Source organism: Lipotes vexillifer, unplaced genomic scaffold, assembly GCF_000442215.2.
Source record: "Lipotes vexillifer unplaced genomic scaffold, Lipotes_vexillifer_v1.1 scaffold36, whole genome shotgun sequence".
Classification (NCBI taxonomy): domain Eukaryota; kingdom Metazoa; phylum Chordata; class Mammalia; order Artiodactyla; family Lipotidae; genus Lipotes; species Lipotes vexillifer.
In genome coordinates this window covers 4,226,036-4,249,527 of record NW_006792448.1, presented here as the reverse complement: position 1 = coordinate 4,249,527, position 23,492 = coordinate 4,226,036, and the positions used below count along the sequence as shown (strand labels likewise).

General features: G+C 42.1%; 1 protein-coding gene across 1 annotated transcript in view; it reads left to right on the top strand.

Annotated features, from left to right (window-relative positions):
• Positions 1-22,840, top strand: part of KATNAL2 (katanin catalytic subunit A1 like 2) — a 40,885-nt gene extending 18,045 nt beyond the window's left edge. The window contains exons 10-14 of the mRNA XM_007465610.1: positions 3,275-3,366; positions 5,530-5,640; positions 20,841-21,003; positions 21,802-21,904; positions 22,416-22,840. Coding sequence (XP_007465672.1) covers positions 3,275-3,366; positions 5,530-5,640; positions 20,841-21,003; positions 21,802-21,904; positions 22,416-22,555 — 609 coding nt within the window. The 3' untranslated portion in view covers positions 22,556-22,840. The remainder of the gene's footprint in view (positions 1-3,274; positions 3,367-5,529; positions 5,641-20,840; positions 21,004-21,801; positions 21,905-22,415) is intronic.
• Positions 22,841-23,492: the final 652 nt, after the last annotated feature.

The following is a 23,492-nucleotide window of genomic DNA, read 5'->3' as shown; positions in this document are numbered from 1 at the left end:
AAAAAAAAAAGATACAATAGGAGCATAGCACACATACTCTTCTATACCTTGTGGGTTTTTTCACACTTAACGATGTAACTTGGATATTGTTCCACACTATTATAAATAGACAGAACATGTTTTTAATATGTCTGCATGACACTTCATTGCATGGTTGTACCAAAACGTGTTTAACCAATCTTTTCTTAATACACATTTAGGTTGTTTCCAGTCTCTTGCTATTATGAAGAAAGCTACAGTGAAGAGTCTTTCTATATACGTGTCTTTGCATATAGTGTAGTGTAGGACAATTTCTTAGAGGTAGAGTTGCTGGGTCAGAAGGAAAGAAAACCACTGATTGCCAGATTCCCTGCTGACAGGGTTGCACCAGCTTACATTCCCATCAGTGGTGCTTGTGTTTGCTTCCTCACACCCTGGCCAACACCATGTAGTACCCAAATTTAAAAATCTTTGCCAGTCTGATGGTGAAAGTAATATTTAAGTGCTCAAACATGCATTTCTTTCATTCTGAATGAATTTGAGCATCTTTCTATAGGTTTAGAAGATATTCATATTTCTTATTTTCTATGAAATACATTTTTGGGGGTATTAAAAAATAATTCAAAAGGAAAACAGGACTTCCCTGGTGGCGCAGTGGTTAAGAATCCGCCTGCCAATGCAGGGGACACAGGTTCGAGCCCTGGTCTGGGAAGATCCCATATGCTGTGGAGCAACTAAGCCCATGAGCCACAACTACTGAGCCTGCGCTCTAGAGCTCATGAGCCACAACTACTGAGCCTGCGCTCTAGAGCTCATGAGCCACAACTACTGAGCCTGCGTGCTGCAACTACTGAAGCCCGCGAGTCTAGAGCCTGTGCTCTGCAACAAGAGAAGCCACCGCAGGGAGAAGCCCTCGCACCACAACGAAGAGTAGCCCCCGCTCGCCGCAACCAGAGAAAGCCTGCATGCAGCAACGAAGACCCAACACAGCCAAAAATAAAATAAATAAATAAATAAATAAAGTAATTAATTTAAAAAAAGGAAAACAGATAACTCTGCTAATGCTAATCTGGAAGGATCTTATCTTCTGTCCTTTCAGAAACTCTTATTTTCTGAGCTCCTGGAAAGAGCCTCACCTGGAAAACCTTGGTCATGCTGTCAAGATTCTTACAGTGAAGATTTCAGATAAAGAAAGCCCTTCAAGGCCTTCCCCTAAATCAGAGATGCTTTCCTACCACTTGCTTCTCTTTCTATTCCAATTAAAGAGTTATTTATAGGGAACCCTTGGATATGTTTCTCCCTCCCCTCCTAATGTTCATGTCTCTTAGGAGTGGATGCTATTGAGTAGCTGAGTGTTCTCTTTAGCAAATGCACACACCTGTTGTTGCTTACATCTTTCAACATTCCACCCTCCCCCAGTTGTGTTATTTAACTTCCTCCAAGAACTTCTGAAAATTTTAGACTAATGCTTCCCAAGCACTTACCCAGGGTTCTATATATTCTCTGGCAGTGGAAGGGTAGTGGCATGGTCCATGTGGAGACATAGGCTCCAGACGTGGTTCTCCTTCCAGCAGGATGTTTGGTCTTATCAAGGCTGTTGGTCTCTCTGCACTTTGGGGAGCTCCTTAAAAACGTGTAAATGTGTTCTAATATGCCATTTTTCATTGGGTAGATTGCTGCTGTTGTAATCATCCTTAATACCAGGTATATTTGAGCTTTTCTTTTTGTGACAGGAAGACAAATTACCTGCTGCTAATGAGTTGGTCTCTGTTGTGTCTAAAAAACATTTGTGATGAGAGTCCCGGCATTGACACTGTTCTCTTAAGCTCACTGGGCTGAGCCAGTTGTCTTGGCTGACTGAAATAGGATTCTGTGAAAGGAAAACACTTGCGCATGAGCATGGAGGGACCACACACACACACAAGCAGCGGTGAAGGTGAGGAGTTTCCCATTCAGCGACAGGGAGGCCTGTAAGGGACGACCTGCTACTACTATGAATACCACAATCTGGCCTTTTCTGAGCCCTTCCCCTCTTATTTATTGTGATGCTTTGCTAGTGCTAAGTGACACAGAGAATAAATCTCCTATGCCTATTAAAGAACATCTGTTCTTTTCTAAATCTCTAATGCTTTCTCTGATCAACCAGGGAAGAATTGTATATGGTGCTCAAGAGATTAGTTTCAGGGTTTTTTAAAAAAAGGTATAGTTTTTTATACTCTTTTCATCACCACCACATTTCCCTTTAGAGCTCTCGATTTTGTTTTTATGGCTGTTCTTTTGCTGGTTGCTTTCCTGTTCTTATTCAGTCTATAATATTTTATTATGGAATGAAACATTTTATTCAATTGGGAATTGCCTTCAAGTACCTGAGCCTACCAAACAGCAGTGTTGGGGACCCCGTGGAGTAATTTGGGGAGCAGAAAGGGCAAAATTCTTCAGCCTTGTTGCCCATGACTGGAACTCTATCCTTTCTCCGCAGTTCTTCCTTCTGAGAATAACCTTATTGTCTCTAAGTGGTAAGGGAAAAAAAATTAACTGGTTTTACGTATTCCAAGGCTTTTGTGTCCATGTGGAACATGTCGTTGGCAGGGGGTCTCAAGGGTTAACTAACAAATTAGCTAACTAACTAACAAAGCTCAGGAACTGAGTTTTATCTTAAGCTCTCCCATTTATGATTAGTAACTTAAAAAAAATAAATTTATTTATTTTTATTTATTTATTTTTGGCTGTGTTGGGTCTTCATTGCTGCATGTGGGCTTTCTCTAGCTGTGGTAAGCGGGGGCTACTCTTCATTGCAGTGCGTGGGCTTCTCATTGCGGTAGCTTCGCTTGTGGCGGAGCATGGGCTCTAGGCGCATGGGCTTCAGTAGTTGTGGCACGCGGGCTCAGTAGTTGTGGCTCATGGGCTTAAGAGTGCAGGCTCAGTAGTTGTGGCGCACAGGCTTAGTTGCTCCACGGCATGTGGGATCTTCCCGGACCAGGGATCGAACCTGAGTCCCCTGCGTTGGCAGGCGGATTCTTAAGCACTGCGCCACCAGGGAAATCCTATGATTAATAACCTTGAGCTAACCACTTATTCTCTCTGGCTCTAATTTTACCAAGTGATAAATGGAAATAATTGGACCATGGGGTAGTGCTAGGGAGAAGTAACTGTAACGATTATAAAGTTATTGTGAAATAACAAAGTGAAGCATAAATGCTTAATATTACAGCTCTCCTAAGCTTTTAATCTCTGGGAGCATCTGAGAACTTTAAGTATATGAATTTGAACAAGTGGTTGCTTTTCTCCCACCCAGGTGTTATTTGAACTTGCCCGCTATCACGCCCCCTCCACCATCTTCCTGGACGAGCTGGAGTCAGTGATGAGTCAGAGAGGCACGGCTCCTGGGTAACAGACAGGGTTTTTTTGGTCATCACTTCTCCCCTCTTGTAAGTGTGTTTGACGGTTGGAAGCCTATCGACATTTACCCGCAGAACGAGCCTATTAATAAGATTTTCTGCAGACACACGGAAAGGTCTTTAAGTTAGATCCTGTTAACTGAATAGTTGATTTAAGTAGTTTTTATAACCAGAGGAAATGTCATCCTCCCTTGCCCTTTCCCCACAGAGTGGATTTCAGGCCTGAAGATCACCCAGCCCCTGATCCCAGGCTGACATAACCATCCTGCTGGCTCAAAATAGCTGCCTGTGAACACCTCCCCTGGAGCCAGAGGTGCTGCCTGGGGGGAACGGGGCTGCCAAGGGCTAAGCTCTGAGACGCAGCCCTGGACAAGGCGTGTGAGGCCAGGGAAGCCACCACTTCTCTGTGACACCAGACTGTGGCTCAGCCGGACCGATTTTAAATATGTCACATATGTTATCTCTAAAGATTAAGTGTCTACTAATGTCCCCAGCAGGCAGAACACATCTCAGACTGTAATGAGGTTTTGTGTGTGTGTGTGTGTGTGTGTGTGTGTGTGTGTGTGTGTTTTAAGAACACCTTTCTGTCTTCATCAGAGGTGTTTTTCTTTGAAACTTTTTACTAAACTTGGTATCCCTGGCTTGAAACAACAGCTCTCAGGGAAACCTCAACACAGCTGCATTTATTGATGGCTTCTAATGGTCTATCATCAAGGCAGAACTAATATTAATAAAAAGTAAACAATTATCTTGTTGGAAGTATAACTAGAATACAATTTATGAAATTTTACTTATTAAAAACCATTTTCCCAGCAGAGAAAAACAACCATCAAGATGCATCCAAGATGCATGGGATTCATGTTGTTGATTGAAATGCAACTGTTTCTATGGCTTCATGGGTGCTAGTCAGCCCCAGGCTAGGTGCTCTGCCTCTCCGAAGGGGGCCTGGCGGGAACAGGCAGCTGCACGGGGGCCTGGCTGGGAGCCCACCCGGCCGCCCTAGTGGTCACTTCCTCTGCAATGCCCTGTGCTCCTGGCCTGCCTTACTGCAGTGACACTCGCCTTCACATGCACTCTGCCCATCTCCATCCCCAGGGCCCTCCACAGCTTTGATTGAGCTACTTTGGAAACTTCATCTACCAGCCTTGAGTGTGTCAGTTTCCTTGTCTGGAAGTTAAACACTAAAACGAGAGTCTTCAAAGGATAAGGGAATAAGGGCAGGTGGTCTGAAGACTTTGGGGGTCATGTTATGTTAAAAGAATAGTAATTATGTGTAAATGCTAGATAAATATATAACGATATTTATATTTATATTTCCTCTTAGATAGAAAGGGGCACAGTTCCTAAAAAACCCATAAGCCTAATTTGGGCTGCCGCCATATACAGGCAGAGATGAGAAGCTGAATGTCGTGTTGTGCTAGAAAGGCACTTTTTTGTCCTTTTAACTTGATCTACATGAGAGCCTGCTGGAGCTGGTCAGGACTTTGAGCCAGTTTCGATTGTGCACGTCCTATGGTGTAGTGATCTCTTTCTTGGCTGGAGGGTCTCAGCAGTGAGGGTGGTGGGAGAATCAGAGGATGAATTTGCACAGAAAACTGCCTCTATTCTGCTGTGCAAGGAAAGCCTAGTTTCCATGTCATTATCTTGTCTCTTATTAGAAGAGAATGAAACATTGTGTTGTAGTTCATCTCTTCTTGGACAGTTTATGTCCATACATTATACTAAAAGAAATAGTGTGTGTAAAGTACTTTCATGCCTGCTATATAAATGAAAAGGATTATTCTCAATGAAGCCATTTTTTAAAAGGGTAAATGATACGGCAAGTCGACACAGTGGGGCTGCCTTTTTTAATCTACTAGTGCCACTGTCTCCCCTTCGGTTATTTTCTGGTTCATTGTCAACCTTTGGTTTTCTTTACAATATCATCATTATATTCATCTACTTCCTTTCTGTTACTGTTTGAAAGTAGTACCAATTGCTTCTTTTCTCCAACCCTGGGATGAGTAGCTCCTGAGAATGCAGCAGGGAAGGGGTTAGTTGTCAGAAGGGAACCCGGTCTGCCGTCACTGAGTCCTTGCTATGAGTGTCACTCTGGTCATGGAAGCAAAGACTCTGCCTCTTGGGAGCATCTCACCTCCTCGTCTTTCTCTAGGGGAGAGCACGAAGGAAGCCTGCGGATGAAGACTGAGTTATTGGTGCAGATGGATGGGCTGGCCCGCTCCGAGGATCTCGTGTTTGTCTTAGCAGCCTCCAACCTGCCATGGTAAGAGATCTAGAGAGTACATTCTGAATGCATTTTCATGAGCCACTGAGTACAGATGAAGATATTATACTGAGCACTTCAGGAAAAGTCCTCTTGTTTGGTTCCAGCCCTGGAAGATTAAGCTGAAGCCTTTCCTGGTCAAGTCCTCAATCCTTTTGCTACTTGTACCGTGAAAGAATCTGCCTGAACAGAAGGAACATAGGTCAGGGCTACCACTGACAATATTTAAAATGGACATTCTGAGTTTAAAGCCAAATTATTAACTGTGTTTAAGCACGGGTTTGGCAGAGAACTGTAAAATGCTAAAATCTGCAGGACTCAAAGAATATTCCAGAAATAATATGTTTGGATTTTAACATGTTACAATTAAACTTTAAGTTGGGAGGAAAATCTTTACCTTAATGTTGCGCAGTAAATAGGAAGCTAAATAATATCTAATTGAAAATATAATCTACTCTCAGAGTCTGTTATTCAGACTGTATCCCAGAGTGGTTTAAGACCAATTCTAGAAGCAGAATTGGGAAATAAGAGATGTTGACTAGAGAAAAATAATATCTACTTGGAGAGAATATTTTAAAAAATAATTATAATCCCTTTATAGTTACAAGAATATTTTCACATACCTTGTTTCTTTTGAGCTGCAGATAAGACAGGAGACAGATAAGGAAATGCTGCTCTTGCCATTTGCAGAGGGGGTACCAAGGTCAAGGGAGGTCAGTCCACCCAAAGTCAACATCCTATTTGCAGCAGAGCTGGGACTTGTGACACTCTTCCCCTTCCCCCTACCTCGTCCATTTCTGTTTCTACATTCCAAGGTGGAAAGAGACACCCTTCTGCTTGTGCATGCTGATCATCTAGGCTCCCAGAGAAGTCACTGGCAAGAGATGATGATGTTCATGTGTAATCTGTTATTTTAACTATATTCATAATTTCAACCCAGCTCAACTCTTCTCAAATTTATAAGACTTTTCTAATGTGCTAAGGTGATCAGCATTGTACATTGTGAAGAGAGAGGTGTTTACACACAATGTTAAAGTTGAATCCACACAGAGAACCATCATTTAAATGTGGTGAAATCCTTTAGAGAAAGAATTTCCATTCCTTCACCTGTTTGAAACAGGGTTGATCATAACCTCTTTACTTATGACCCAGAGGGACCGTGAGAGTCAGCTGAGGAGGGTGGGGAAAACTGGACAACTTCGTGCACGGCTCCGGGAAGGGCTGTGCCCCTCAGGGAGGAATAGAGAGCCCTTACCTCCCAGCGAAACCTAGGGCTTAGCTGAGGAGGTTATAGTGCTGCCGCAGTTTCCCTGAGGTGATCAGTTGTTGGGAAACCTCACATAAAATGGTTCAGAGAGGAAGAACAAAAAGCTAGTAAGCAATCAAAAATAAAGAAGCCTACAAGGGTTCTTCTGAAAGAATTGCCTCTCGTCATGTCAAATAGCAAATACATACGTGCTTTTGAGCTTGGATTCCTTGACATCACAGATTGCATCCTTTCAGCATATCTGGGAACCGGTAAGTCCTACCCATTCTTGAACATCGCTGGGTTTAAAAAAAAACTTTTTATGATGAAAAATTCTAGACAAACACTAAAGAGAAAAGAGCGCAATGAACCCACCATTTCCTAGTTTCCATAACTAGCATCTTGCCCAACTGATTTAATCTATTGCTGCCTCCTCTCTTGTTTTGCCACAATATTTTAAACTGTATCCTAGATTCTCGTGTTATTTCTCACATATATATACTTCAGCATACATCTTTAAAAAAAAAGGAAATTTTCTTACATTATCACAGTGTCATTATCAACCCCAACAAAATTAACAGTAATTGCTTAGTATCCTCTAATACCCAGTTTATATTCAGATTTCCCATATTGTTCCAAAAATGTCTTTTTACAATTGGTTTGCTGAACTGGTAACCAAACAAGATTTGCATTTTGTAATTGGTTGTTCTCTTAAGTATCTTTTAATCTAGAGCAGACTCCCTCTTTTTTTTCCCCCACTTGCTATTGACTTGATTGGTAGGGAGGTTGTCCTGCAGAGTCTAAACTTTCTGGATGTGGCTCATTGTATGCTCATGGTGATACTTAGCTAGTTCTCCTTACCCTTAAAATTACTCTAGACTAAAAGATTGATTAGATTCGATTCAGGATCAATATAATTTTTTGGCGACATACTTCATACATGATGCTGAGTACATCACATTGCATCACATGCAGAAGTATGTAGTGCCCTGTTGTCCCACCTGTGGTGGTACCAAGATTGATCAATGGGTTCAGGTGTGTCAGCCAGGTTCCTCTGCTCTATAGTTCCCGTCAATGGTTGTAGCATCCATTGATGATCTTTGCCTGAATCACTTATTTCACTAGAGGTGCGATTCTGTCATTCCTTCTGATTGATAGATGGAATTATTCTCTACCATAGAACTTTGCCCAATCCACTAGGGTTATTTGGCTACCCTGAAATGTAGTTCATACTTGAAAATCAGAATTCTTTCTCTTTGATTTTTAGAGTCATGAGTTGTGCCCTAGCAACCTCCAGTGGTAACCAATGAGTCAGTCTCCCTCCCTCCCTCCCTCCCTCTCCCTCTCTCTCTCTCTCTCTCTCTCTCTCTCTCTCTCTCTCTCTCTCTCTCTCTCTCTCACTATGATCTCATGACTTGTTTGGTATAACATCATTAGTTTTTTTTTACAGCTTTATTGAGATATTGCTCACATACCATACAATTCACCATTTAATGTGTACAATTCATGGTTTTAGCTATATTTATATTTATATGATTATACAGTTGTCACTGCAGTCAATTTTAGAACATTTTTCTTTACCCTGAAAAGACACCCTGTACCCATTAGCAGTCATCCCCATCTCTCACCCCCAGCACTAAGCAACCATTAATCTATTTTCTGTTTCTATAGATTTGCCTATTTTTATACCTCTGAGTGCAATTATTATGGTAACTCTATGTTTAATTGAGGAGCGACCAATCTGTTTTCCAAAGTGGCTGCACCATTTTACATTCTTACTAGCCATGGATGAAGGTTCCAGTTTCGTCACATCCTCATCAACACTTGATATTCTCTGTCGTTTTGATTATAGTCATCCTAGTGGATGAGCAGTGGTATCTCCTCTCTTTGATTTGCATTTCCATGATGACTGGTGATACTGAGCATCTTTTCGTGTACATATTGGCCAATTGCATATCTTCTTTGGTGAAATGTCTTTTCAAATCCTTTGTCCGTTTTTAAATTATTGAGTTAGAAGATTTGTTTCGTCCTCTATCAGATTTGTAGATATTTTCTTCTGTTCTGTGACCACTAGTCTGTCTTCCCTCCCGCCCGCCCTCCCTCTCTGAATTTTTTGTTCCTCTTTCTCTCTTCGTGCCTTTGCTAAACTTCCCGTGTCTGTCCCATTTCCCAAGCTCCAAGCCTTTCAGAAGACCCTGTAACTGGTTTTTCTAGAGCAGCGCTGTCTAATAGAAATATGTGAGGCACACATACTTAAAAAATTTCTAGTAGCCACATTAAAAATTATCAAAAGAAACAGATAATATGCAATTTTGATAACATATTTTATTTAACCCAGTATATCTAAAATACTGTCATTTCCATATATATCAATATAAAAATTATTGTGATATTTTACATTCTTCTTTTCATACTAAATCTTTGAAATCCAGTGTACACTTTATACTTAGGGCATGCTTCAGTTTGGACTAGCCTTGCTTCAAGTTCCCAGTAGCCACATGTGGTTGGCAGCTACTCTACTGGACAGGGCAGATCCAGAGACTGATTGTCAGCCCCCATGCTGCTGTGGCAGAGATTGATAACTGCCTCCCAATATTTACTTCATCCTTCTACTTTCATAACAGAACCCCAACTTTTGGATTCTATTTCTTAGCCTCCCCTTCTGTTAGGTGTGGCAGGGCCAAGCTTCTTTGTCATTTGCACAAGGTGACCCAGGCTCAGTTTGAATATTCTGTCCCAGACCTGGAATCAGCCATTGATTCACAGAGCCCTGGTTCCCTTTAATGGGAAATACTATTTAGAGATCACAGTCTCACAGTTATGGGTGTTCCTCGCTACTGGATTATCGTTGCTTCTTGGCCTTTTGATTGGGCAGAGCTAGGAAATACATACCTAGTTTTAAAAAGAGGCAAATGATGAGTTCATACTAATATTTACCACTCAAATTTAAGATTACAAGGTTTTTAAATTATTTGATTTTATATTTGTGTCTTTTCTCTAATTGTGAAAATTTTAGTTCTTAACATTAATAAAATTGTTATTCACTTTATCCTAATATGTAGATATGTTTTATATTTGTGACTATAACAGAATTTTCAGTAATAATACCAAACCTATCATAACAGTAACATTTTGATGAAGAAAATGGTACAGACCTGGCGTAACTAAGATGGAAGAGCTAATTCTGGATTTCTCATCTTCAGCACTCTTGACATTTGGGGCCAGAGAATTCTTTGCTGTGGGGCCTCCTGTGCGCTGTACCATGCTGAGCAGCATCCTTGGTCTCTCCCCGCTAGATGCTGGTAGCATTACCCCCAGTTGTGACCACCAAATAGGTCTCCAGACATTGCCAGATGTTCCCCAGGGAGGGGGGCAAAATTACCCCTGGCTGAGGCTCACTGGACTAATGGAAGGAATGACAGACATTATTTAGAGACAAACTGTCACATCCTCCACAAATAAACTGTCAAGTTTTTTTTAAGAACTCCATAAAATAACTGAACTTGGTGTACTTACACAAAAGGTGGCATATTATAGAAATTGTTCTGTATTTTTATTTTTTCCATAACAAAATGTTCTGGAGATCTTTCCAAATAAGTACAGAAAGTTCTCCCTCCTTCCCTTTGTAGCTGCATGTATTCCATCTTGTTCATATGATAATCTACCCCAGTCACCTACTGATGGGCATTTGGGCTGTTGCTACTCTTTTGCTCTTATAAGTAATGTTGCAATGAGTAATGGTGTGCATATATCACTTTGCGTGTTTGCCAGTGTATCTTTGGGGAAGTTTCCTGGAAGTAGAATTGCTGGCTCAAAGGGTTAATGTGCATGAAATTATAGTAGAGATTTCCAAATTTCCCTCCATAGAGGTTGTACATTTTGTATTCCCACCAGGGTCCTGCTTTCATTACTTAACATTATAGTAAGAACATTTCCAACGTCATTAAATAATCCTTGAAAATTGGATTTTGTAATGGCTGCCCAAAATTCCCACATGTGAATATACCACAATTTAGTTAATCATTCCTTTCCTGTTGAACATAAATGATGCTCCCAACTTTCTCTATTATAAATAACACTGAAATGAACTTCCTTGAATAAAAATCTTTGACCCAAATCTAGTTATTTCTTGAGTACAGATTTCTGGAAGTAGGATTGCTGTATGAAAGGGCATAGTTTTTATTTTTAAGTATTTTGCTACATATTATCCAAGTCCTTAAATTAGGAAATAGTATATTTTTATCAAGAGTATGGGGACAGACCTTTATTTTGGCTTCAGGGTCTTAGATGAGGGAATAAACTTATCTGATTCAAGCAATCTATGCTTGTTGGGGAAATAACTAAATTATACCAAACTATGTAAAAACCCAGTCGTAAAATCCCCAAAGAAATTCTTTATGGTTGGTTAGTGGTATTTCTTATCTACAGCATCTTCCAAGGCACTAGGCTATCATCTACTGCTTGTTAACTTATCACTTTCCCTAGACAAATCCATTCTGTCTCAAAGGGCTAGTCATTTTCTCCCTTCTCAATAGTGAGGTGGCGTGTGCAGCATCTTGGTTTATTCAGTGCTTCTCCTCCGAGGACCTCCTTCCTTGATCTATAGCATCACAGAAAGGACGAGAAGGAAGCAAGAAATAACAGCTCATCTGTGTCATTTGATGTGTAAATTAGCAATGAGAAGAATAACGAATGTTGCATATTTAATATTACCACTTAAAGTAATAGCCATGGAAGAAATGTTTAACAAACACAGTTAGGGCTAATTTGACCTGCCTCGATTGTTGAGTATTCACAAACTCAGGCCTAGGAGTACAGAGGGAAACAAAATACTGAACAGGGCTATTAAGGCAAATGCCATCTTTAGATGTCTACTAAACTTGATGATAGTTTGTACAAAGAAGGTATAAAAATTGTATGTGTGAAGCGTGTTGAAACTCATCTTTTCCTTGTTATTTGCAAAAGGGCTAGACATTTCACTATCCCTTTTAAAAATCATCCACCTAGTATGACCACACTCTGGATTTAAAAAAAAATCTTAATATGTAAAGAAAGCATAAGATCCTAGAGATTCTGGCACTGGGAATGTGGAAGAATGTACCCATGTAAACTGACTTCTTCCCATATGGGCTCTCTCCTGTCTGGCGTGAGATTCCTATAGACGTGTATACATGTGATTGAAGGGGTCAGCAGACATAACCCTGGGTTTTTCCACAGTAGCTCCATGTGTCTCCTGGGCTCTAGGGAGAAGCTGTGCTCTCTGAGGTCCTACCTTTTGGCCTCGTGCCATGACTATCATTACCCTCTAGATCAACATTTCTCCAAGAATGGTTCCCCACAGGTCATTATCCAAAAAATGGGATCTAGTGGGATCTAATTTAACTCAGAGATACTGAGTTACAGTTCAACTGATTTCCACCCTGGCAGGACTTCTCAGTGCCTTTAAGATGCTAGTGTGTGTTGTGACTCTACAAGAAAAGCTATGAGAAAGCAGTACCTTCCATATTTATTTGACCCCAGAATCCCTTCCTTAAGGAGCATCTCATAAGACCAACGTTCTATTTGAAAACCTTTCGGGAAACGGTGGTTTGCATTAACTCACTCTGATCTGATAATTGCATCTTTCATTGCAATAGCATTCAATTATGCTTTCAGGCTTTTAAAATCTTTTATCATTTTAAAAAAGGGACAACAGGCCCCAAATGAAGTCACTTGTTCTAAGCCCACATCATCAAACCGAGACTCAATACTTAACCTAATAGCAGTTTCAGTCTCTCCCAGGAATGTAATCTTAACCAGTCAGTCTGGAATTACCTGGTCAGTACTAGTGAGGTAATCCACTGGATAGACTCTGCTGTTCCCCAAAAGAAGGTGACCTTACCCAAAACAATCCACTCTTTGCTCACAACTTTCTTGTTGCATCTCCTTCTGCCAATAAAACATATTCCGTTTTGTACGTGTCTTCAGAGCTCCTTTCTGTTTGCTAGGTGGGATGCTCCTGGATTCCTGAATCATTGAACAAAGCCAATTAGATCTTTAAATTTACTCATTTGAATTTCGTTTTTTAGCAATAGTATGTCTGTGCCTACCAGTGGTCAAATTGCTTTGCTTGAAATTGCTTCTCTCCATACAAAGCTTCACTAACCTGTGCAATGATATCAAGTTCATGACCCTCCATATGTGGTTGATGGGTGATTCTGACACAACCAGGAAAAAAGTGTGTGGTGCAGGATTTGGTAGATGCAGCAGGGCAGGCACAGGACTGACTGGGCAGGAGGTTACTAGGAGTAACCTTGCCCTTGCCCCATTCACACCTTCTCAGTTTGTTTGGTTTCATCAGACATAAATTGATTTCAGCCTGGCCTACTGTGGCATTACTTTATCTTAACAGGGTGCAGGTTGACATGTGAACTGTAATTCTAAAACCAAATTTTAAAAAGTATAAAATTAACATAAACATTTTATAGAAAATTTGAGAATTAGGGGAAAACTACTCGTAATTTCACCACTGTGACATAAGTATTATCATCTTTGTATATACCCTAATGGTGAAAATGGTTTGGTTATTTGCTATCATTTGTTGCCTTTGTATCCTTCTGTGGTAATATTTTTCCCCAAGAGGGAAATCATTTTCACCATTTTGGCTATTGAGAAAAATAATACATGTTCATTATAAAAGTCATATTTTATATGCTTTGGGGTTGCTTGAAAGTGCACAGTCCCCTATAAGTGTACACACAGACACCACCCCACGCCCCACACACAGAAACAAAAATGTGAACGTTCATGGATACGTATTATTTTGTTCTATGGCATGTTTTTTTCTTTCACTTAATACATTGTGGACAACTTTGAAAATCTACCTAATTCCATGTAGAATCCCACGTATGGGTGGGCCTTAATTTATTTGACTTTTCTTTTTCTTGAGGGTTTTAATATGGCAGCAGCGCATTGGACCAAGCTCCTTCCACCATGACTCCCAGCACAGGCACTCTGTGGGGGGCAGTTTTCTCTCTGACATTTAGCTGGGGTAGGGCAGGTATTATCAAAAAGGCTTTGTGTCCTGGTGGACCTGCTCTTCCCAGCCCTTTGTTAGAGGGAATGAGCTTTTCTTGAGGCTTCTGTCTGTGCCTGTTAGCAGTTTGTCAGTGGGCTTCTCCAGTGCCGCGCGTGGGAGGTCTGAGGGAGGCAAAACAGAAACATGAGAACACTGCCCTGTCGTTCCTTGTGTCCCCCGCTCCCTAGCTCCTCGTCCTCCTTTCCAGTGTCTTCCTATGTTTAGATGCTGTATTACATGCAATGAATTTTAGTAGTAGTGGGTGGACTAGAGAAGGATGGGCTACTCCATCTTGGCCAGAAGCGAGTCTCTCTCATATTTTTGATTCCCTCTTTTATCATTTTATACATCTTAAACACAATTATTTTATCGTCTGTATCAGTGGAGTTTAATTCTGTTCTTAGTTTCTTCTGCAGACTCTCATTCTTGGTGGTTCGTTATATGTTTCAGAATTTGGGATGGTGGGCTTACATTTAGTGAGGGGAACTCTATCTGTGAGAGTCTTACACGTGTCCTTTCACAGAAAATTTAGGTCTGACAGGCTTTGGACAACTGTAAGCTAATTTCTTAGCATAGGGTTTCTTCATCCATGCCAGTGAGGGTAGGTCGGATTCTGAATTATCAGTGAAGACCTTTTCCCACCCCAAAGTATAAGACAGATTCCCTTGGTTCTTTCCATTGCTAGTGGGGATATTTTTCTAACCCATCCTTTCATAGAGGATGTGCCATCTGTTTTTTTGTTTTACGTGATGGGCCTTGTTTCTACTTACCATCTTGAATGGGCCCAAGGCCTTCTATGCTATGCCACAGGTAGACTTTAAAATCCAAACTTTTTTTTGTAACTAAGAGGCAAACACTCAGCCACAGCTTCCATTTCAGCTGTGCCCAGTCTTGATTTTTGGCTTCCTCTTCATTTTTAGGGCTTGAGAATTTTGCTGCTTCCCGTGGACTCATTTGTTGTGTATATACCAAAAGTGATTCCTATAATTCACCGAGCTTTTAAAGTGGCTTTATAACAAGAGATTTCTGAATCTCTAGTTCATCATTTTGCTGGAAAAAGAAGATTCCCATTTCTTCTCTCAATTATTGGTCATACATTTTCTGGCAAGAGTAATAGGAATGTATCTCCTTGTTGGTATTCTAGTAACTCGAAGTAATTGTCATTCTTTATTATAAATATGCAATGCTCTTACCCTAACATCAGTAGGACATAGGCTGAACTGATGGCTCTCCTGTTGGATCCCCTTGTTTCTTGCTTGTGAGCTCGCTCTTCAGAATGAGAAGTGCAGTCTCTGGAGATGAGAGGCCCCCTATGGAGACTACATCTTTCACCTCATCTTCAAAAGCACTGCCCAGCCAAGTGAGCTGAATCATCATTTCCGTGTTTTTTTTGTTTTTTTTTTACTAAAGATGAAAATAGAATGCTTTATTCCCAAGTTGATGCTTGTTTTCTCTGTTAATTTGAACTAATGATGTTTATAAAACGCTAATTTTCAACAAAGCAGATTTACCTTTGTAAATAAAGACTGGGCTTTAAGGAAGCAGATCACTTACATGAAGCCAGTAGCCCTGAAACTGAAAGTTTATTCATTCACTCAAGTAGTATCTATTGAGTACCTACTGTGAGTATTCTGCATGATGGAAGGAGGGGGAACCCAAGATATATGGTCCATGATTCTTGGCCTCTAGAGGCTGGCTATCTGATGGGACAATGGATGAGATATAAATGCAAATAACTAAGAATTGAGGATACAGCCAGCCATGTGGCTGGTACAGACAATAAGTAGAATAAAATTATTTCAGGAAGAGGCCATTTCTGATTAAAGATACTTAAAAGGGGGTAGAGAGCACTTGCACTGGACCTGTGAAAAGGACCTGGCTCTTGGTAGACCAACTGGAATTTCCAAGTAAAGAAAATGACCTGAGTACATGCTCAACTAGGATGGCAAAATGTAGATTCAGATAACGGCCGACAGAGCAGTTTGGCCCAAGTGGGAAGTGTAGGTAGGAGTCAACTTACGCAGAGCTCAGTGCAGGAGACAAAGTAAACTTCAGCGCTTTATTCATTGACTCCCTGTCATCTACCAAAGAATACAATTCCTGAATCTGCTTTTCAAGGATTGCCACGATCTCTGACTTCACGTTGGTTAGGGACATACTGCAAAGACTTTGCCTACAAAACTGAAGGTTGCTTTTCTCTTGTCACACTGAGATGGTTTGAACTTAATGTTTTCACTATGGAATGAACAAACTAGAATTATGTTTGATTTCCAAATTCTGTAAAATTTGGAATGATGATTATCTCAGGAACAACATGGTTTAACAGGGGAGACAGGCCAGGGGCTGAGGAAGGGCCCCAAAGATTTGGCGCGGGAGCCCAGGTGCTCAGGTGCAAGCCCTCGTGGCCCATGCAAGCTGTCTAGGTGACCAGTGGGCGCTGCCACCTTGTATATAGCAGCGGGCACCGGTCCAGTGGCCAGGCTGTGAGGTCTGTGAGGCCTCACTGTGTCACAGTCACTCTTGCTGGTTGCTTTTGACCCTCGAGGTGATGGAAGTACCAAATGACCAAGATAAAGGAGATGTGAGAACAGAATAACTTGGGTGTGAAAATCAAAATGTAGCAGCTAAAGGGAGTGTTTTCTGGTTGCCGCAGGTTAAATTTTTTCACATAAATATATTGGCATAAAGAATGATTCCTGGGTACATTCCATTTGTCCTTTGTTTCCTCCCTTGCATGATTATATTATTATTGATGTCATTAAAAGTGCATTAATCAGGCCTGGCTGTCAGAGATTGGCACTTATTTTGTGCCCACAAGCAGTTTTGAGGTAAATCTCTTGCTTTAGGGCATTAGCTGATCAATACAATCATCTATAGTGTGGGATTGTTTTCCCACCTCCCTCTGCCTGCCTGCATTTTCCTAGGGCATTCGGGGATCTGGTCTTCCTTTCAATAAGAAGTCCCCCTGGCTGGGATGAAGAGACCAGAGGTGCTCCCACCAAAGAGCCTTCCTTCTGCAGCCCCTGCCCTTTCAGGAGGGGCAGCTGGTCCAAGGAAAGGCCTTGGGGGAAATATGGCAACTGCTCATCAACCCAGCACTGCCATTTCCCCAGCTTATTCTCTCTTCCTTCCTGGTTTTAGCTTCAGGTTCCCAAGTCTTATTTCATTTTTAAAGTTTACAGGACCAACATTCCTGCAGTCCAAGGCCCAAACCTCCCAGTTATTGCCTATTATTTACATTGAAGTAGGGAGTTTGTCATATTCATTTCTGTGTATCGGAGACTCATCAGTGACAATACACTTGGCGGGTGGGCAATGTTGCTGGACCGAATTCCTAAATGTGAGTCTAATGGTTTCTCTTCTCTATATCTCCCTGACCCCCCTCCTTTCATCCCCCCTCACTCACCTCCTCCTGCCACTAATCGAGGCCCAGCTCTCTGCTAACTGTCTAAAACAGCTCTGGATTTACTCAGACATACCAGGTATTCAGTCAAGTTTATCTTCTTGGAGGCACATCTTCCAGAGCCTTCTCACCTTCTCCAAAATGAGCGGATTGTCCTCTGCACCCTAGGCACCCCCTGCATCATCCTGGAGGTTTCCTTCTCTCTCTGTGTCAGACCCTCTGTTTCTTGGAGCCCATGTGGCCCTTTGGTTTGGTTTCTCTCTCCCTTTGGTCCTCCAGTACTTTCCCGATAAAGGGTACATGGGAGGTAATATTTTTTAGGCTCTGCATATTGAAAATGTCTTTATTCTATCCTCCCACTTAATTGATGGTTTGATCAAGATACAGATTTCTACACTGGAAATTATTTTTCCTGGACTTCCCTGGTGGCACAGTGCTTAAGAATGCACCTGCCAATGCAGGGGACACGGGTTCAATCCCTGGTCCAGGAAGATCCCACGTGCCACGGAGCAACTAAGCCCGTGCACCACAACTACTGAGCCTGCGCTCTAGAGCCCACGAGCCACAACTACTGAGCCCGCATGCCACAACTACTGAAGCCTGCGTGCCCTAGAGCCTGCACACCGCAACTACTGAGCCCACGTGCCACAACTGCTGAAGCCCGCGTGCACAGAGCCCATGCTTTGCAACAAGAGAAGCCACTGCAGTGAGAAGCCTGTACACCGCAATGAAGAGTAGCCCCTCCTCGCCGCAACTAGAGAAAGCCCACGCGCAGCAACAAAGACCCAACGCAGCCAAAAATAAACAAATAAATAAAATAGTTATAAAAAATATTTTTCCTCAGAATTTTGAAGGCATTGCTCTATTTTCTTTTAATATCTCACACTGATGATGAGAAATCTTATTCTCCATTCATTGGATGCAACCTGTTTTTCCTCTCTGGAAGCTTTTATGATCCTTTGTTCATTCTCAGGGTTCTGAGATTTCACCGTGATGTGACTTGGGGTCTCCCTGCTGTTACTGTGCTAGTATCAGGCCAGTTACTGAGGCACAGTCTCCAGAGTCTCACTGTTCGGGTTCAAGTTCAGGGCCGCCTTTCACTAGCCTTGACCTCAGGCAAGCTACTCGACCTCTGTGCCTCAGTTTCCTCATCTTAAACGAAGATATTACCTACCTCATAGGTAGGTTCTGAGAATTAGTATCTGAAAAATGCTTGAAACAGTACGTGCCACCTGGTGAGTGCTATTTAAGCACGAGTTTTTATTAATATTTCAAACGTAAAAAATAATTTCCTAGAGCTCTGCAAAGTTCCCTCAACCCTGTGTCTGGAATATAAATGTTGGCCCTGAGAGGGGGCGTGGTTGTGCAGGTGACTGTCTCTGATGAGATGAATTTCAACAGGGTGAAGATGATAAAGAACAAAGCAAATGCAAAAAAGAAATAGGTACTTTTTATTGCCGGGAAAGCAGCCCTGGAGTGGATTCTCAGCTCAGGACGGGAGGAATAATAGGTAAAGAAAAGACACAATCTTAAGAAACCTGGTCGCTCCAGTTTAGGATTCAGATATGCTCCCTGGAAGGGTATTTTCATGTTTTCAATTTAAAAGGAAATATCATGACATAGATTCAGAATAAGAAAAAAGGGAGGGTGCTTTGGAAATTCTCGGTATCTTTATGAGTGAGAAGATCTGGTGATGATGCTTTTCATTGTTACTCTTTATTATTGGCTAAGCCAGACCAACACACAGGCATTTCCTAATTTCTGTGCTAGAAAATCGAAGAGATATTTCCCTCCCATCTAGGAGCTTGAAATTTTAACATAAAAAGGGTTCACAAACTTTTTAATAGGAATGGTAACTCAAGGTAACCAAAGAGCCCCAGTTAATGAGGGAAAGCTCTACTTTACATAATAATTCTAAATAATCATTTGGAATGGAAAAAAGTTTTAAATCACCATTTTGCACCACTCTCATGAAACAGTTGATTCAAAGATCATCAACAGATGCTAAAACCACTAGTTGAAAGGGATGGGGAAAGGGGTATTCACATGGTGCCAAAGTACTGTATGTAGAATATACATTCTCCTTACATACTGTATGTAGAATATACATACTCCTTACTCCTTTACTCCTTACAAAGAGATGCCTGAGAGATCGTCCAGTGAAGAGAGCTGTGGTCACCAGATGATCTCAGTAATTAAACATCACATCACTAGCAGTGAGGCACACCAACATTGGATTCCATTGTAATGAATGCGAAAACATATTATCTATGAAATATACTTGCCAAAAATGTTTATCCTGATTCTGATTAAGCTTTGAGGTCTAACTTCCATCTTGGAGGACAGGGGATACAAGAACCAGTTACCTGATACCATGAGGAAAACATCAGATGAATCCAGAATGTGGGACGTCGTACAACTAGCCTTACCTATTCAAAAAGGGGCCAAGGCAAGGAGACTGCTTTGTATTACAAGAGATTTAAGAGACATGATCATATGTAGTGCATAATCCTTGATTGAATGTTGGTTGGAAAAACTGTAAAAGATATTTTGGGGGTGATTGGAGAGATTTTAATATGGAATGGGCATTAGACATAGTATTCAATCTGTGTTAATTCTGTTAGTGTCATAATGGTACTGTACTTATATAAGGAAATGTCCCTTTTTTGGGAAATGCATACTGAAGCATTTGGGGGTGGGGTTTCATGATGTAATTTACATTGAAATAATTGAACAAGAATAGATAAATACGTATGAAGCAGATACGGCAAAATGTTCACTGTTGTTGAATCAAGATGGTAGGTGTGTGGATATTTGTTGTTTTATTCTACTTTTCTATTTGCTTGAAATTTTTATATTAAGAAATATAAGGAAATGGCCTGCAGATGCAAAGTGCATACACCTGGCCTGACAGTGTTTTGGGAGGCCAGGCATGAGTGTTTCAAAGGGCCACATTTGCACTGGGCGCCCAGGAAGGAGCATGCGCAGTTTACTTCACCAGAGCAATGGGGTGAGATAGTCATTCACTCCAGAATATATGAAGGTTTTGGAAGAATTGGCGTACTTCCCAGAGTGCCCAAGTTATGTCAGGAATAATGTACTTATTGGCGGGATCAGGTTGAACAATTGACGTTACAACTGCAGTGGGAATGCTCACGTTTGGCTGGTGTTAGCCGGATTTATTCCCCCTCAAATTAAGTCACCTAAAACTACCTCCTTTACGTGAGGTATCTGGGGGATGTATATTTTCTTTCTCTTTTTCTTCCTCCCTCCCTCCCTCCCTCCCTCCCTATCTCTCCTTTTTTTTTTCTTCTTTTTAACCATTTGTTTCTCCCAAACAACATGACATAATGGTCCTACCCACTCAGACATAGATGTAGAGTAACAGTTAAGATGCAGGATTGGTTCCTGCTAAATTTGTTCTTCAAATATAGTTGTTGCTTAAGAAGTGAGTTACTGCCCCAACCAGTTCCTGTGTTTTGGACGTGACTCAGGGAGCTAGACTGTGCCGTGTTGCGACGTCTGGAGAAGAGGATTCTGGTGGACCTCCCGAGCCAGGAGGCCAGGCAGGCCATGATCCACCACTGGCTGCCGCCCATGAGCAGGAGCTGTGCCCTGGAGCTGCGCGCGGAGCTGGAGTACAGCCTGCTGAGCCGGGTGAGCTGCCAGGGGAGGCGCCTAGGCCCAGGGGCCGCCCCGTGACCGTCTTCTCAGCTGTTCGGAGCCTCGAGTCACTTAGAAAAGATCCAAGCTGCCCCAGCAGCGCAACGGGCCTCTCCTTCATGAAAGACCAAGCTCTTTGTCCCTCGGAAACATTCAAGCAGAGAGAGATGTGATAAAGTGGAATAGGGTTTAGACTCAGAGGACCTACAGTCAGATTCTGGCCCTGCCACTTATGAACTGTGTGCCATCAAGGAAGTCACTTCCTCTCTGAGCCTCAGCTTCTTCACCTGTAAAATGGGTAACAGGCCACAGAGGATTGCTGTGATGATTAAATGCAAGTCTTTCACAAAAGGAAAAGCATGTTACCCCCATGCCCACTGGTGTCATTGCCTCCTTGAGAGGACTCTTGAATGTGATGTTCTCTGAGGTTCCTTAAAGGCAGGTTATAATCCTATTTACAAGAACAGAAGTGTCTACCAAATTTTGCCATCCTTGAATTTGGGCACAAGGGCCCCATTAGGCTGGCTTGGGTGGGCCAGTCGTCACCAGCATCTCACCACCTATGTTTGGATGGTGTTAGGAAGTTGTTTGTGGCCCAAATCCTTGTTATCCAAACATGTTAGCAGCCTCTCTCCCCCTAAACGCTATTTATCTGGGAATCTTTATATAGTGTCCATGGGTGACAGATACAGAATCCAAACAGGGGCTCTGACACCCTGTCCTGCCTGTAAGAATGTAACCGCCACCAGCATTCTGCCTGCTGCCTAATGGCTGGGTTTGCGGCTGTTTCAGGAGACGGAGGGCTACTCGGGCTCGGACATCAAGCTAGTCTGCAGGGAAGCAGCCATGCGACCTGTGAGGAAGATCTTATATGCCCTTGAAAATCAGCAGTCAGGTATGGTGAGGATGACAGCCAAGGTGCTCTGGGAGAGAAATTTGTTTTTAAAAATTGGGCTTTCACCAGCAGGTGGCACCTTGCCCCTGTTCTCTGTGGCTTGTTACACTGGCACTCATTCTTTGGTCAAAAATCCTCCTGCACCCAGCTCCTTCCTCCTCTGCTGTTCTGTTTCGGATCAACTTTACCCCCAGATGATAAACTCCTTAGGGCTTGGGCTTTTATTTCCTTGGCACACTATGTTGGGCTGGATCCATTTGTGGCACTATATAAATATTAAATAATACTTTATAATGATACATTTAAGTCACATTTTGTGTATGGGCTTCAGGGGCTGAGTTGCACATTAAAGACTTTTTTTCCCCAGCCCTCTTTAGTCTTGCCTGTTGCTGCATTAACCATTAAGAATGCTGCATTGTGCATTGTCTTGAAAGAAGGTCTATTAGTGTTTCAAGAGCGCTGATCACCATTAGGTAGACTGTTGTGCTGTTCCTCTTGTGTTTTTATCTAGAGAGCAGCAGTTTACCTGGGATCCAGCTGGATACAGTGACCACTGCTGACTTCTTGGATGTGCTGGCCCACACCAAGCCTTCAGCAAAAAATCTGACTCAGAGATACTCAGCCTGGCAAAGTGAGTTCGAGTCTGTGTGAAATCACATTTACCCTGACTTGGCCACAGAGATAACTACAGAGCCCTCCTCATTAATTAGTGTAAGTGAAAGAAGAACATTATGCTTGGAATAGAAAACAAAATTATTCTTGAAGACTGGATTAATTTGGACAACTGTACCATTTTGGAAATATATATTTTCATGGTCGATGTCAGCAAAATATTGAAGATTCCAATTACAGGTATGTGTGCTATGAGGTCTTGCAACGGAGACTTTTCTCACAATGAGATCCCATAAAATTTAGATGAATATTTTCTTGCAGTGTTCCTCACTTGTGAACTGGCATTTTCATTTTTTTTTTTTAAAGATGTTGGGGGTCGGGGTTTATTAATTAATTTTTGCTGTGTTGGGTCTTGGTTTCTGTGCGAGGGCCTTCTCTAGTTGTGGCAAGCGGGGGCCACTCTTCATCGTGGTGCATGGGCCTCTTACTATTGCAGCCTCTTTTTTTCTTAATTAATTAATTAATTAATTAATTTTTGGCTGCGTTGGGTCTTCGTTTCTGTGCGAGGGCTTTCTCCAGTTGTGGCAAGCGGGGGCCACTCTTCATCACGGTGCGCGGGCCTCTTACTATTGCGGCCTCTCGTTGCGGAGCACAGGCTCCAGACGCGCAGGCTCAGTAGTTGTGGCTCATGGGCCTAGTTGCTCCGCGGCATGTGGGATCCTCCCAGACCAGGGCTCGAACCCGTGTCCCCTGCATTAGCTGGCAGATTCTCAACCACTGCGACACCAGGGAAGCCCTGGCATTTTCATTTTGAAAAAGATGTGGTAAGGAAAGTTGTGTTGGGATGCAGAGGGTGGTTCTAAGTTGGGGCGCCAATCAGAAGCTGAGCTTGACAGACCATCGGATAGCTGACAGTTCAAGGGTGGATAAGGGTGGGAGGAAGGAAGAGAAACAGCATCTGCTTCTCTTGACAATA